At 32.9% G+C, this 17,324-nt stretch overlaps 1 protein-coding gene across 1 annotated transcript; it reads left to right on the forward strand.

Annotated features, from left to right (window-relative positions):
- Positions 1 to 1,299: 1,299 nt before the first annotated feature.
- LOC115891963 (beta-mannosidase) lies at positions 1,300 to 16,645 on the forward strand. Its single transcript, XM_030912575.1, has 15 exons — positions 1,300 to 1,501; positions 3,052 to 3,198; positions 8,191 to 8,339; positions 8,392 to 8,597; positions 8,704 to 8,850; positions 9,762 to 9,870; positions 9,938 to 10,088; positions 10,142 to 10,315; positions 12,133 to 12,352; positions 12,413 to 12,606; positions 12,667 to 12,941; positions 15,606 to 15,753; positions 15,810 to 16,027; positions 16,087 to 16,302; positions 16,362 to 16,645. Exons 1-15 carry the CDS (start codon positions 1,369 to 1,371, stop codon positions 16,596 to 16,598), a joined length of 2,724 nt encoding a protein of 907 aa, XP_030768435.1. The 5' UTR covers positions 1,300 to 1,368; the 3' UTR covers positions 16,599 to 16,645.
- Positions 16,646 to 17,324: the final 679 nt, after the last annotated feature.

The following is a 17,324-nucleotide window of genomic DNA, read 5'->3' on the forward strand; positions in this document are numbered from 1 at the left end:
TTGGTTTTCTTTGTTCCAATATCGATCATTTTGAACATTGGATTCATTATTTAAGGTAAACGTGCATTCGTCAGTGAAACATATGTTTTTTAAAAATTCCCTATCCGTGTTTGCTCTTTCCATCATATCAAAACAAAACGCCTGCCGCCGTATTTCGTCCCCATCTCGTAGCTCTTGGTGCTTTTCATATTTGAAGGAATAGTATTTATGTCGTTTCAAAATTCGAAACGCTGTAGTGTGATCTATTCCTATTTCATCCTCAAGTTTCCTTGTGCTGATCTTTCCATCGTTCTCTTCCACGCACAATAAAACTTCCAAGTCGGTATCATTTCTTGCATCTTCTCTTTGTTCCTGCCTTGCTTCACATCTGCAGTTATTTATTAGGGTACCTTTGGTCTCAAATCTCTGGATATTCCTTGCGATTGTAGATTTTCCAGGTATCGGTCTATTCGGATACAGAGCAGCAAACATGTCCGACACCTTTTGATAACTATTTCCTTGATAATACCATTTAATCATCAATACTTTTTCTTCGGTAGTGTAATTCATGGCTAATATTTTCGATGTAGGTATGAGTTTTTAATAATAATAATAAAGCACTAAATAGATAAATTTCTGAAATGACAACTTCATTTGTCAGTTGACATGCAGTTATCTTTTACCTTGACTGGTACAGCTGTACAAATATAGGAAGAGACTTGGGGATAGCACCGGTCGCGTGTTATTTTATATTTCTCACGTCTCTAGCTATACTTGTTAAGTTTTACTAATAAGTAAATACAGGGCCATAAGAAAGGAGAAATATTTAAAAAGAAATCGGCGATAACTCGTAAACGGGCTAATCAAAAATATCTAAAGTTATTCTTTTGAATGTGGGTTTTAGTGCTCTTCAATAAACCTAAATATAATTATTCTCTAAAATAATTAGGGAAGCCAATAATTGACCCCAATAAAATTTACATGGGATTTCCTATGTCCCGCTCGACGATGCAACACCCGGTATTTATCAAAACACATCAAATACCGCTGAGTGCCGCTGATAATAAATAAATTGTATTTTAAAATATCTGTTTTTCTAAATAATTGCATTTATTGACATTATTTAAGTATTATTTCATTATGAATTTCAATTATTAATGAAACATTATCAATCTATACATGGAATACCACGGTAGATAAAAAAAATCTTATTTTAATATATAATCTATTTTCGTAAAGCAATAAATAAAATACTTGAGGGCACCAATGCCAGATAATTTTATATTGATTGATTTATAATTATCTCCAATAAGGAGTTCAAACAATTCGAAATTGTTTCAATTAAATAACAACTGCTGTCAGTGTCGCAGTGCGCCTTGGACGACGAACATGGAGATTTTTTCTGCTTTAAGCATTAAGGTACTGGCGGTTCTGGCGCTGTTGGCCGGCACATGCAGCTCGAAGGAGAGTTTTATGATTTTAAGCATGGACGGGGAATGGATTGCGAAAGAAACTATTGTAGGTATGATATTTAATTTTAGGCCAGTAAGCGAGCGTTTTAGGGTCCGCATTCTGAACACCTGCATCGATTGACCTGAAATTTTAACAGTGAATAGAGATATATATATAAGAAACAAAAGTTACATAGTAGCGACTGTGGTAGCGATGTGTGATTTTACCCTGGGGTGAGTAAAAATCAATAAAGAGATGAATTCTAAGTAAAAAATGTTCTGTAACATTTTTCCAGAAAATTAATATTTTCCGAGTTATTTAGGATTGAAAATGTTGACTTTTCATCTAAAAACTGCATATTTTTCTGCCATTATTTCCGTGGGTGTAATAATAGCCGAGTTATCACTCTGTAAATGTGATTTTTTATTTTTTGTAAACTAAGTTGCAACCTTTTACCGTAAAATAATGGCGAACGAACACATATTTCGAAGAAAATGAATATGACCGTTTTTAAAATGCTTGAAAATGCTTTTTCAAAAAAGTTCTTAGATCAAAAATTCGCGGAGTTATGATAAAAATAATATTGTCATCTCATTTTTTGCAAAAAAATTAACAACAAAATCTATGACTAAAATCATAAAAATAAAAACTAAGCGTAATACATGTACATTTGACTATATTTAGGGACTAACAATGGACTCTACAAGTTCGAGCGGTTTAGAATTTGGAAAAAAAGTTGAAAATAATGGAAAATTTTATTTTTTTATTTTTTAAAAATTTTTATTTTTTTTGGCATATCTCAGAAACTAAGCAAGATACCTAAAAAAGCAACAGAGTAAAATTGAAGGCATTTATTTGCAATATTTTTGCTCTCTTTCAATTTTCTGTAGATCTCTTTATTTCGGTGATATTACGTTTTTTTAGTTTGACTTGCGTGTAAGGATACCACCTTCTGTGAGCCCTTAAAACCCAAAAATCTCGTCAAAATGAAGAGTTCGAGACTGTTCAACTATAGAGGTTAATTTGTAACTCGTGTAATTTCCTACAAATTGATAGTTTTTATTTTTATGATTTTAGTAATAGATTTTGTTGAGGTGACCATTTTATTTTTATAATAACTCCGCGACTTTTTGAGCTACGAACTTGAAATGACCTTTCAAAAAATGCATTTAAAAGGTCTTTTCAAGCATCTTAAAAACGGTCATGTTTATTTTTTTTTAAATGTGTTCTTTCGTCATTATTTTACGGTAAAAAGTTGCAATTTAGTTTTCGAAAAATAAACTATTCTCGGCTATTATTACACCTGCGGTAATCAAATCAAATGAATTCGAATGTTACAGAACATTTTTTACTTAGAATTCATCTCTTTATTGATTTTTGCAATTAAAATGGGTGATTTATTTTTCACCCCCGAGAAGGAGTGGCACTCACCCCCAGGGTGAAAGCACACATCGCCCCTATGTAACTTTTGTTTCTTACATATGTATATCTCTATTATCTGTTAAAATTTAACGTCAATCGGTGAGGGTGTTAGAAATTCGGAGGTAATACCCTATTTTTATCCTCGCTTACTGGCCTATTTAATCAAAGAGATAATATAATTAATTTTATATTTCTAAGGGTACGAATTCAATGCTACCGTTCCTGGTGGAATTTATACTGATCTAATGAACGCTAATATAATCGAAAATGTGTTTTTTCGATACAACGATAACAGTTCTAGATGGGTCGGGTACAATAATTGGACCTATTCAAAAATATTTACAGGTAAAAATTTCAATTAATTTATCTCTTATCACAGACATGCAATAATTTTTAAAGTGAAACTTCTTTACGCGCGTTGACAGTAAAAATGCAAGACCGTGACACACGAGCTAACGTCAGGAAAAGTGGTAACGGCAGTGTTGCCACAGCTACCCCATTAGGGGTAGATTTATCCCTTTGTAAAACAATTTAAGTCGCTCTGGGTAACAATCTGTGCCATGCGCGGCTAAGAGAACTATAATAAACTTGAGATTCTACATGTGTACCAATATCCTCTAGTTAGGTGCTTAGGATCTAAACTTTCATGCATATTTTCATCGATAGATAACTTCTGAATAACGCACTGTAGGCTAAAGTGGGAAAGTAAGTGGTAATAAGTATAATGGTTTTAAGCATTTTTTAGCTTCCAATCTTAAAAAAATGATAATATTTTATTAATTCTTATTAGAGGAAGCAAGAATAGTACCTATTAAATCTTTTTAATACATTTATGGTATACCGGGTGTTTCTCAAAACTGGCTCACCATTATAACTTTTTTAGTTTTCCAGATAAAAAAACAAGATTTGGTATGTTAGTTGTTAGTACATGACATAAATCAAGATTGACTGACATATTCAATTAGTTTCGATCACTTCCTGTTTCACCGAAAATGACTACAACTTTTTATTTTTAAATGGTATCGCCGATTTTTTTAGTTTATTTGGTAGAAAATGACATTCTGAATAGAATGACATATCATATGTCAACTTCTGACGTTTTCGCATATGAGCCACCTTTGTTCCATTTGAAAAAAAAATGAGATCTATTGCTAAAAATACGACTTGGGCATATTTGAAGCGGCCAGGACAAGACACGAAAAATATTAGACGATCAAATCTATTTTTCCAAGGCTTCTTGATTAAAAATTGGTGTTTTTAACACGGCCATGGCACTTTGGATTGAAATTTAAAATACGATTTTGTTTTAAGCGAAAATGTCAAAAGTTGGCATATGATATGTCATTCTGTTCAGAATTTTTCTATTGAATAAAGTAAAAATATACCGAAGGTGCCACTTAAAAATCAAAAGTTGCAGTCATTTCCGGTAAAACAGGAAGTGACCGAAACTAATTGAATATGTCAGTCAATCTTGATTTATGTCATGTACTAACATACCAAATCTCGTTTTTTTATCTGAAAAAATAAAGAAGTTATAGGGGTGAGCCCATAGACTTAAAATAAAATATAGACTGAGCTTCTCATTCATAAATAGCTGGAACATGCGGTCAGACAATATCTTGTTATTGTTGTGTTATTGTTTTAGGTTATAACGAGTGCGACACGAGCGATAGATAGGTTGTCTCTGTCGTAACGGTCGTTCCCTGACGACTCTGCCGAGAAACACAACGCTGTCTTTCGTTTCTCAAGTACACCTGAACTCTCCGTATCATAGCCCGATAATTTTTTTATTTTAATGAAGCTATAATTAAATTAAAAATATATCGTATTTAAACGTTTTTATATTTTATTAAGATTTAGGACAGGTTTTTTAAATAAAAGTTTAGAAAAAACGTCTTAGAGTCCAAAAAGGATAAAAATAATAAAATACACGTTATAGAAGAAATTTTATAATCGAAATTACGTAATTTTTGAAATTAATAATAAATTATTAATTTTAGTCAAACATTTTCAACCCCTAATATTAATCAAAACAGGATTTATTCCACAGATATAATAGAATCGGCGACAGGGAGAGAAAAAAATGATCGTTGTAATTTTTTTCTGGTTAAGTGATGTCTTATTATGTAAATTAGAGAAAACATAAATCTGTTCCATTAAAGCAAGGAAGGTGATAGGAAGTGGATAAAATGAAAACTACATTTATTTAACTCGGTACTGTCTTTATTATACCGGGTGCGTCCCAAAAGTGGCTCATCCCCATATTTTTTTTACATTTTCAAATAAAAAAACAAGATTTAGTATGTTAGTATATGACATAAATTAAGATTGATTGACGCATTCAATTGTTTTTGGTCACTTCCTGTTTCACCGGAAATGACTATAACTTTTAATTTTTATACGGCACCCACGGTATATATCTACTTTATTTGATAGAAAATGACACTCTGAATAGAATAACATCTCATATGTCAACTTTTGACATTTTCGCATATGGTTTAATTGTAATTGTAACACGCGGTTCATAACGACAATTTGGCTCGAAATACCAAGTGTGTGGTATCAATATATTCATAAGAAAATGCTTTTTCCAAATATGCTAATGAGTCACCCTTTTTCCATTTGAAAAAAATGACATATGTATGATTAAAAATACGATTTGTACATCTTTTAACCTGCCTAGACAAGACACGAAACCTATTAGACGATCAAAACTATTTTTCCAAGGCTCCTTGATTAAAACTTAGTGTTTTTAACAACACCATGGCACCCTGTATTGACATTTAAAATACGATTTGTTTTTAAGCGACAATGTCAAAAGTTGACATATGATATGTCATTCTATTCAGAGTGTCATTTTTTATCGAATAAAGTAGCAATATACCGAGGGTGCCTTTAAAAATCAAAAGATGTAATCATTTCGGTGAAACAGGAAGAGACCAAAAACAATTGAATACGTCAATAAATCCTAATTTATGTCATATACCTACTAACATACAAATCTGTTTTTTTATTTGAAAAAATAAAAAAAAGTTATAGGGGTGAGCCACTTTTGAGACGACCCGGTATTTTAAAAAATATTGTTTCATAATGTAATATCATTTTAAAATTCTTGTATGTTATTTTAGATTCTGAAGATAATTTTACAATAAACCGGAATATATTTTTAATAAAAACATTATTAATTATTAACAAGGTTATAATTATGATTTTGTTACAAAAACCTTTATATAAATGATTATGTAAGAGAAAAAAATCAGATTTTACATTTTACTAAAATATTATCTAAATAAGCGCCTTTCTACAACAACGCCACTGACTCCCAACGGGTAAATTGAGAGTTGCCTACCGGTCGAAAGTCGTTTCAAGACTTAAATGGATTATTTAAGTCAAATTTCTTGCAAATTTGGCACTGGCGAACCATATTTTATAGTTCTTGAACAGAAAAAGTCAATAAAATAAACACTTAAGGACTACAAGCTAAGAAAATGCGTTAATACAACCGGGGAGATAGCGGCAACAAAGCTTTACCGCACACGTGCGACTCGTACTACAAGGTAATAAATGAATGAACAGGCGATCTCGCCTCTAATCGGTGGTGCCATATTGTAAAGAACTTATCCTTTTCAAATAGTGTCCGACTTATAATTTAGTAGTATAAGGACTATTTAATACATCTATGGAATATTAAAACCTACTTTATAAAAATGTAGTATTAATATCTCAATATATGTGTATAATAAGAAAAAAAATATTGATAATATTAAAGACGTGGCAACATAGGCTGGATGAGGAAGGCTCGGTCGACTGTACCCAGAAGTAAACATGTGTACAAAAAAGATTGTTTGACTGCGTTGAGATGTAAATAGTGTAGTCTATATTTTATTTTAAGTCTATGGGTGAGCCACTTTATAGACGCACCCGTATACTGGGTGTTGCAATTTTATATCACACAGTATATTATTTACATCAGAATCCTGCATAATAAACCTTAGTAAATCAATTTGACGATTTTCTTTGGCCGTAGAGCGCTATATTTTAAAATCTTTCTCATGTTAACATGTACATTTGAAGTCTCTAACATTAAAAAGAGTACTATTGCAAAAAGAATCTGTCATTTTTAATTTCTCAAAACTATTATAGGTATTCAAAAATCTAATTGAATTGTCAGCACTTTTTGTCCCTTTAACATTTTTCTTCTACCAAAGTTAAAATATTAATAAAAAAAAACAGTGCTTACTTCAAGCAATCACTTTCCAGCGCAACACTCAGTGCTTTTAACAGCATTTTTCAACCTGTCAAGCAAAATGGATCGAAACTTGGCAGGTTGTCAACTGACGTAAACCAAATTTTGTTTTCCACAGCCTTCTATGTTAGATTAGAAGAAGAATAAAACGATTTTATTATGGAAATTAAGCATAACCATACGAGTTTATTTATTTGCAAAAGAAAAACTACGAGATTTTTACTTTTTACCACTTAGATTCCAGCCCTGTGTGTAACGTGTCTAGGCAAAGCACAGTGGCGGATAAAGAGGGGGGCCCATGGGGCCCGGGCCCCCCCTAAAATCTATAAATTGGGTTAAATATTAGGCTTTTGGGTCAAAAATGGCGCCCTAAATAGCATATTCTACATTACTTTTTATTTGGCCCTCCCCTAAAATAAATTCCTGTATCCGCCCCTGGCAAAGCATCTAGCTCAGTTGCCAGCTTAGAATTAGAATTATTAGGGTTAAAAATCTGACACCGTCATGCTTATATCAAACCAATAATCAACGAGAATATTCGCATAACTTAACAAAATTACTGTAAACCGCTATAAATACGAATTGTTGGTTAGGTTCAAAATTGTTTCTCTACTTAAATAAATTTAAGCGTTAACATTATTAGGCATCTGCATAAAAGTGTGTATTTTGGGTGGAATTCCACTAAATTTGTAGACTATTGAGAAAACAGAACATGTGCAGATACAGAAATAAATTGAAAATAATATTTTTATTAAAAAACATTAAGTCACTTTCACACTCTAAGTCACTTTTTTAAACAAACAACCTTCAAATTCTTCAATTTATTAGCTGTTAGTAAGAAAGTTTCACTTCAAATATGCGCACATAGTGCACACACAGTTTTTTTACTACTTTATACCGTATGATCGAGAAAAAACGGCGTCCAGTTGGCTGGGAAATGAAGATCGCTCTCATTTTATATGTAAATTTATATGGGAAATGTCATCGATCGTCATTTCCCAGCCAACTGGACGCCGTTTTTTTTCGATCATACGGTACTATTGTTGAACTATTTTTATTATTACTTTTATTTTTAACACAATTTTTAATAGTTGATGCCGACTTACTAAACTACATCCAAGTAAATCTAGTATTCGAAGGAATAGATACCATAGCTCAAATTATTCTTAACGATGTCTTCATCGCCAATACAAGTAACATGTTCCTGAGATACATTATAGACGTCAAGGACTCATTAAAAGTAAAAAAATACACCCCAAAACTTTAAAAAAATACTGATTTTTCTTTCTTAGGTTGGCACCAATAATCTTACAGTTTTCTTTGAAAGTCCCGTTGAAGTAGGTAAAAAGCTCAATGATGGACAGCTAAAAGACTATAAAATACCTCTAGAATGCCCAAACGAAGCATACAGAGGTGAGTGTCATATAAACATGCTTAGAAAGATGCAAGCTTCATTTTCCTGGGATTGGGGTCCCGCATTCCCTTCTGTAGGTCTATGGTAAGTGTATACTCGTCGTGTGCAACCCGCAATATTCTAATCCTTACTGACTTTTAAGATAAGTGTATTGTTAGTGCGTACTTATTATTTACAACTATTTTTTTAGGAAACCTGTATATCTTGAATCTTATAACGAATCCCTTATACGTTACGTAGTCACTGACGTAATAGACAAAGACGATGACACCTGGTCATTAAACGTGGACACTTATTTCGCTAATAACACTAAGCAGGCTGTGAAAGGACAGTTGAAGTATGATATCTCCTTAAATTTTCTTTTCTTAAAAGTCTGGTGTTGGCAGCTAGGGTTTCCGGAACAGGAGCTGTTTTTCGGAACCGGAAATTTCGGTACCGCACCTTTTAGGAACCGGAATTTCCCGGTTTTTTAGGTACTGACTAATTTTTCTTCAATGGTAGTGCAGTTCATCAATCAGAAAGCAAGGGATGGTTTTTCAAAGTAAAATGGATAAAAAATTGAGATTTTTAATGAAAATAATATCAAATTATTAAGTAATCAGTGAAAAAATTAACATGAACACAAGTAAAGAAAGAAGTATAGGTAACTTCAATTTCACATCAAATAACATAAACCAACTTAACTGAATTTGAAACAAAAACCTTAAAATATTGAATTAAAAATACAAATATCTATTAAAACATAACATAATAAATATCATAGGAACTTCAATAGAGAAAAGAAGCAAGAACAATAAGAAGTAGCTTCATTACTTATTTAGAAGAGTTTTATTTCGACCGCTAGAAAGTATCAAAGGACTTTCTCACGGAACAAAAAAATAATTTTTTAATTATTGTTTCCGAGGCCCGGTTCTGTGATGGCCAAAAAGATCTGAACCCTAATTGGTAGTATTAATTAGAGTTTCCAGAACAGTACCTACTAAAATATTTTCGTTCAACGATTGTGGAGTTCGTCAATTAGCAAGCAAGAAATAATGGTTCTCAAAAGTAAAACCGATAAAAAATTGAGTTTCAAATGAAAATACAATCAAATTTTTAACTCATGAGAAAGTAAACATGAACTTTCGGTACCGGGATTTCCAGGTTCTGAACCCTATTAGCTACCTACTATGACAAGTTTGTACTTTCCAGATCACTCATAAATATAGTAATCAATAGTAAATATTGACGGGTTGTTTTTGGTTGCAGCGTTGCCATTGATACAGATACTTCTAAGGTTACTGAAATTTATGTAGTTGATGTTAAAATTGATTCAAACAACGAAATTGTTCATTCTGCCTTTATTGATATACCTAAGGTAATTTAAGGTAAACTAACTGGAGATAATTGAAATTAAAAACAAAATTATTATTTAACTCACATAGAACCAAGTTAAGCAATGGTGGCCTAATGGTTATGGTTCCCAATCTTTATATCAGCTTCAAGTTGACTTCCTCGCAGAAGCTGATGGTACGGCTCATTCAAAATCACAAAAAATCGGTTTTCGGTCAGTTGAACTTGTTCAGGATGATTTGGGTAAATGCAGATAACCATTCAAAACAAAATATCAATGTTGTTTTTTGTTGTAGAAAAAGGAGCAACATTTTACTTTAAAATCAATGGAGTTCCTATTTTCGCTAAAGGTTCTAACGAGATTCCTATTAATGTCCTTCCAGAGGTTGGACAAGATAAGGACACTATTAGATATCTTTTACAGAGTGCTAAAGATGTGCATATGAATATGTTAAGAGTTTGGGGCGGTGGTAAGTGTTACATTAATCAGTAAAGACAGAACGGAAATAACAAAAACATAAAATGAGACTATAAGTGCTGTTTCAGATGGAGCGGACCGTCCGCGACTTCAAGCAAGTACCATGATATGAACAATTTAACATGGGGCCGGATGATTGCTTCGTCGGAGCGTCCGCGCGTGTATGGGCTACGTGGTTAAATACACTTGTGTCTAGCCCTAGCAGGCAACTATTAAGCCCGACCAATCAGGTTAGAGTTTCTGACAAACACAAATGAATTAACACACTTCAAATAACCACGCTAACCAACCTGATTGGTCAAGCTTAAAAGTTGACTGCTAGGGCTAGACACTTCTGTTAAATACGCTATTTTATATACACGCGGACCGTCCGTTGCGGAGAAAGTGCTGCGTTGCAATTTATATCGATAAGCGTCTCTGCAGCTTAATAATAATGAGAACCTTTAAAAGTATATTACAGTTGAGGGTTGGAACCTTTGGTGTTACACAGCAAAATAAAACACTAAATCACCACAATACACCAAAACACGTTTACTTTTACACTGGACGCGCGTTTCGCTAACCATGTTAGCATCATCAGCAGATCAGTGGCGGATCTAGGCGTCGGCAAGATGGGCACCTACCCACGACGCCAGGCGCCGAAATCAATAGGTAACAACTCCTCCAAAGGCCAACGCTTTCGACCGCGGAGGCATCTAAATTGCTGAATTAATTACAGAGTTTCTTAGCTGAGTTTCAAGTAGCAAAGATCCTTGCAGAGGCAAGGAATATTGAGCCTGTTCTCCCAGAAAAACGGACGAGGAAAGTAAAAAGATTTTTCGATGAAAATGCTTATGACGAAATTGGTACATTAACCCAAGAACAACAACTCAAAATTGAAATTTTTTAATCATTGGATAAAATAAATGAGCAATTTTCCTGGAGGTTTAATGCTATGGAAGGTGTTGTCGAAGATTTTTATTTCCTTTCTGGAGTCACTGGCATTATTACTACTAGAAGAAATAAAAAAAACATGCTGCAGATTTAGCAATTAAATATGCTAACGACTTAGATGCAACAGAGCTGTATCTTGAACTGGAAAATGTCAAGAATCACGCAAGCTTGTTGCTTCCAAACATGGAAGCAGCTAGCTGTTTAGATATAATAATAATAATAATATGCTAGAAAATTTTGCTTAATTCCGAAATTATCTGAACTTGCAGACCGCGCTGCGAATATTTCTGACCATGCCAGTCATTTCTGTGTCATGTGAGCGGTCGTTTAGTAACTTAAATTAATTAAAGATTTTAGGCGTTCAACTATGACACAGGAGAGACTGACTGACTTGGGAATATTAAGTATAGAGTATGAAATAGCCGAAACAATTAACTTTAATAAAGTGATAGATGAAATGGCTTGTCTACACATTTTTTGAATTGTGAGGGCGCCAAATTTTGTCTTTGCCCACGACGTATTTTACCCTAGATCCGCCACTGAGCAGATGATTTAAAACTCAACTTTGAGTTTTTAAAACTCAAATATAAATTTCAACTTTAAGTTTTAATCATCTCTTGATGATGCTAACATGGTTAGCGAAACGCGCGTCCAGTATAAAAGTAAAAGTGTTTTGGTGTAGTGTGGTGATTTAGTGATTTATTTTGCTGTGTAACACCAAAGGTTCCAACCCTAAACTGTAATACATGTCTACCCGTAACGGATTTAACAGCTCATCTGAAAACAGTCCGTCGGACATTAAAAAAACACGCGGACGATCCGCTCCCTGTGAAACAGCAGTAAGAAATTAAATGGAAGCTATTTTTTGCTGAATAGGTGTTTACGAATCTGACAACTTCTACGAGGTAGCAGATGAACTAGGCATTATGATCTGGCAAGATTTCATGTTCGCCTGTTCCCTATACCCGGTAAAGCAAGATTATTTGAACAGTGTAACTGCCGAGGTTAACCATAACGTTAAAAGAATTTATTCCCATCCCAGTATAGTAATCTACGCTGGAAATAACGAAAACGAAGGTGTCCTAGCCGACAATTGGTTAGTTTTTCACCAAAATTACCCTAATATAATTTTTTAATGTTTGGTCTAATTGGTTAGGTACGATACTAAAGGAAACTATGATTTATATAAGAAAGACTATGTCACACTATACATCGACACTATTAAAGCTGAATTCGATAGAGTTACTAAGAATAGAAGTATATACGTTAGTTCTAGTCCTAGTAATGGTAAAGAAAGTGAAAGTGAGGGTTGGGTGGCTGAACAACCAGGAAGCAGCCTTTATGGGGATGGTAAATTATTAAAAAATACATATATCAATTTTACCATATGAAACAACCTCGGTATTCCAGTTCACTACTATAACTATGTTAAGGATGCTTGGAGTTCTACATCTTATCCAGTTCCAAGATTTTGCTCCGAGTTCGGGTACCAGTCTTTACCATTTGAATTTTCTTGGCTCACAGCCACCAATAACTCGGCAGATTTGAGCATAAACGGCGAGTTTATGGACTACAGACAACATCACCCTTTAGGCAATGCTGAAATGGAAGTTTTAATTGTAGAAAATCTTAATTTGCCCTCGAATAGCTCTAACTATGACAGCGGATTTATATACTTATCACAGGTAATTCAAAGAAAAAAAGGATTTCCTTAATACTATACCGGGTGTTGCATCGTCGAGCGGGACATAGGAAATCCCATGTAAATTTTAATGGGGTCAATTATTGGCTTCCCTAATTATTTTAGAGAATAATTCTATTTAGGTTTATTGAAGAGCACTAAAACCCACATTCAAAAGAATAACTTTAGATATTTTTGATTAGCCCGTTTACCCCCGTTGATTACCCTCTTTTTAAATATTTCTCCTTTCTTATGGCTCTTTATTTACTTATGAGCACCAGTCAAGGTAAAAGATAACTGTCAAATGAAGTTGTCATTTCAGAAATTTATCTATTTAGTGCTTTATCAAACAAACAAAGAAAACCAACACAGGTTTGTCGAAACAAGGACGCAATATCCACAGAAAGTAAATGTTTGGGCAGGGATATTCGGACACAATATTATCGGGCCATTATTTCCTACGCGAAATTTAAATGCAGAATATTATTTGGAACTACTCGAAAATCATATTTTACCTGCTTTACATGATGACGCTAGGGAAAATCAGGAAGTTTGGTACCAAACGGATGGCTGCCCGACACATAGTACCCTGGCTGTTCGGGAATATTTAGACAATAGTTTTAACGGAAACGTTATTGGCCTAAATCATACAGTAAATTGGCCAGCAAGGTCTCCTGATATTTCGCCAAATGATTTCTTTCTCTGCGGTCATTTAAAAAACAGGATATACAAGGATAAAAAATACCCAAATCTAGATGAGTTAAAAAATGCTATTTCTGCCGAATGCATTAGAATTTCAGTTTACCAACTAGCGAATGTAAGAAGAGAATTTTATGATCGCCTGGACTATTGTCTAGCAGTCGATGGAGGAATATTTGAACATCTTCTTAAATCCTAAAGTTCTAACAATTTAATAGTACCTAAATTAATAAGTTATTGAATATTGTAATAATACTATAATTAACCTTGTAATTGATTACTTTATTTTACTTTAATTCATATTAATTTGTATTTATAAATACATCTTTAAGATTTCCGATGTAGGAATGAGTTTTCAATAATAATAAAGCACTAAATAGGAAAATTTCTAAAATGACAACTTCATTTGACAGTTATCTTTTACCTTGACTGGTGCTCATAAGAAAATACAGGGCCAAAAAGAAATCGGCGATAACTCGTAAATGATCGAGCTAAGCAAAAATATCTAAAGTTATTCTTTTGAATGTGGGTTTTAGTGCTCGTCAATAAACCTAAATAGAATTATTCTCTAAAATAATTAGGGAAGCCAATAAATTGATCCCATTAAAATTTACATGGGGTTTCCTACGTCCCGTCCGACGGTGCAACACCAGGTATACAGGGTGGTCCGAACTGTATTTCGGAAACGTCGGCAGCATATTCTGCGGATAAAAATAACTAATGCCCACTTGCACCGTTTGTATAAACTTTGTTTAAAAAGGCTAAACAGTGATTAACTATAATAAAATATGTATAGTTAATCACTGTTTAGCCTTTAAACAAAGTTTATACAAACCGTGCAAGTGGGCATAAAACAGTTCGTATAAATGTATGTCCTAAAATACTTATGCCCACTTGCACCGTTTGTATAAACTTTGTTTAAAGGCTAAACAGTGATTAACTATAATAAAATATGTATAGTTAATCACTGTTTAGCCTTTAAACAAAGTTTATACAAACGGTACAAGTGGGCATTAGTTTCGAGATACAGGGTGTGAAAGTTGCATTTTTATTTCGAATTTTTTCAAATAATTTCTAAAGTAACGTCAATACTTGGATGAAAATTGGTGTCGGGGAGTTTTTTGACGTGAAAAATTTGATTTTGATGTCAGTATGACTCCTATTTGTAGGAAGCGCCACCTAAATGTGTTTTATCTGTTTTGAAGAGTAATAACTTTTCGTCCGTGCCTGTATAAAACTACTGAGTAAAAAAATATACATTGACGACGTTTTTTACGTAAAAAAGGTCTCTTAGAGATATTTCGAATTGAAATTATCAATACCTGTTATCATTACATAAATTAAACATGTTGAAAAAAATAGTTATTAGACTGAAATCATAAATTTCAAATGTTTTTGTGCCAAAAGTTCTTTATCATCATTTTTTTGCAGAAAAATTTATGATTAATTTAAAAAAATAAAAATTTCCCAAGTTTATTATTTCAGTCAAATAACTATCTACTCGACATGTTTATTTTTGGTCAATAATGACATGTGTTGACTATTTCCATTTTAAATATCTTGAGAACGGTTATTCATAGCGATTTTTACCAAGAGACATTTTTTAGGTATTAAAAATAAAAAAGAAAATAAATTATTAAAAATAAAAAAAATAAAAGTTATTACTCTTCAAAATAGTTAAAACACATGTAGGTGGCACCCCCTACAAATCGGAGTCATATTGACATCAAAATCAAATTTCTCACATCAAAAAACTCCCAGCCGCCAATTATTATCATCCAAATATTGATGTTACTTCAGAAATTATTTGGAATAAATCGAAATAAAAATGAAACTTCTACACCCTCTTTCTTCGAAACTAAGCCAATTTAGGACATACATTTATACGAATTTTCTGTAGAATATGCTGCCGAAGTTTCCGGAATACAATTCGGACCACCCTGTATATATATTTATATATTTTTTGTAGGTCTTATATGCTCAAGCTATAAGAGTCGAAAGTGAACACTATCGCAGATATAGAAGCTACTTAAATGAAGATGGCGAAGGATACACTATGGGGGCGCTATACTGGCAACTAAATGACGTTTGGGTAGCCCCTACGTGGTCTAGTATAGGTAATGAATCCACAATATGAAGGACTATAAGAGTTTAGTGCAATTTTGGATTACAGATTATACTGGTAGATGGAAAATGTTACATTACTTCGCCAAAGACATGTTTAGTCCTGTTATAGTTACAGGACATTTAGATTGGGGTAGACAACTTAACTTATATACGGTAAATGATCAGTTAAATCCTGTAGAAGATGTCACAGTTATTCTTAGAATTTATAAATATGACAGTCCTGATTTCAAGCCTATGTACGAAAATCGTACTAATATGACTTTGGTAAATAATGAAAATTACTTTTTTTTTCTATATATTTTAGTTTTTTTTGTTGTTTTTAGAATGCTGCAGGATCTCAACTTATTCAGACAATCAGCGTTGACAATTTCTTAGTCGATCAAAACTGCGGTGAGGCATTGAATGCAAGTCTGAACTGTTTCTTCTATTTTATTATTGAAAAACAATCGAACACAGGCACCAGTGTAGCTGTCAGTCCTGAAAACTATTTCTTTCCTGAAAAATTAAAACAATCTACATTGGCATCGCCTACGGTTAATGTATGATGGCTTTTTTAACTGTTTTTTTTAACTGAATATACATATATATTGTTTTCTAGATAACATCTATAAAAGCAAAGGATACAAACACTTATGAAATCACTGTGACGACAAATAATATTGCTTATTTTGTTTGGCTTGATTCCCAATCGATAAAAGGCAGGTTTTCAGAAAATGGGTTTTTACTAGTTGAAGTTACTAGGACAATTTGGTTTTACAGCGCTCAAAATACGACAGCAAGCGAGTTAGAGGCTGTTCTGACTGTTACCCATCTTAAAGATCCACGTTGGGCATAATAAATTTATCAATGTACAGATTTTTAAATATAATTATCTTTAAATAACTGTTTTTATTTACTTCACGCATATTTTAATCAAGAAACAACTAAGTAATGACTGTAATACGTTCATCCTTGGTTTTACATATACAGGGTGATTCACAGCCATGGTTAGACGTTTCTGGAGAACCGGTGATAGGGATTTTTTGAAAATTTTAATTTTTGCGTAAAGGCACCTGCTCCATCTGTCTAAATTATTTTCAGCAATACAGTTTTGCCGCGTCATGCGTCATACTAAAAGTAGTAGCATTTTTGTTATTTTAACTGGAACACCTGGTATATTATTATATTTTTAACTACAAATAACTATAATTTTACTTATTTCATATCAATTAGTTAAAATTCTCTACTGAGGGATACAAGACTCAAACTGACAGTCTTGTATAAAAAAAATATCTTAAATTTTTACTATTTAAATAAGGGGGGCAATATGTTTCGGGAATCAAATCCCATCCTCAGGCCCAAAAGCAAACTGATATCTTGAAATTTTAAGGGAGATAAGTTCCAATTTCAGCTTCAAGAATATCCTTGATTGTAATTTCATCCTGTTAGTGTACGGTACTTTCATATCTCATAATTATTACAATTTTATTAACAATTTTTGAGAAAACGTGCAAAATTGACAAAAACATGATCTTGAATAAGCATCGATTAAATGATAAATTCGGCATATTGAAAGCTGAAA

The sequence above is a fragment of the Sitophilus oryzae genome, unplaced genomic scaffold, assembly GCF_002938485.1.
Source record: "Sitophilus oryzae breed Bouriz unplaced genomic scaffold, Soryzae_2.0 scaffold_1218_pilon_pilon, whole genome shotgun sequence".
Classification (NCBI taxonomy): domain Eukaryota; kingdom Metazoa; phylum Arthropoda; class Insecta; order Coleoptera; family Curculionidae; genus Sitophilus; species Sitophilus oryzae.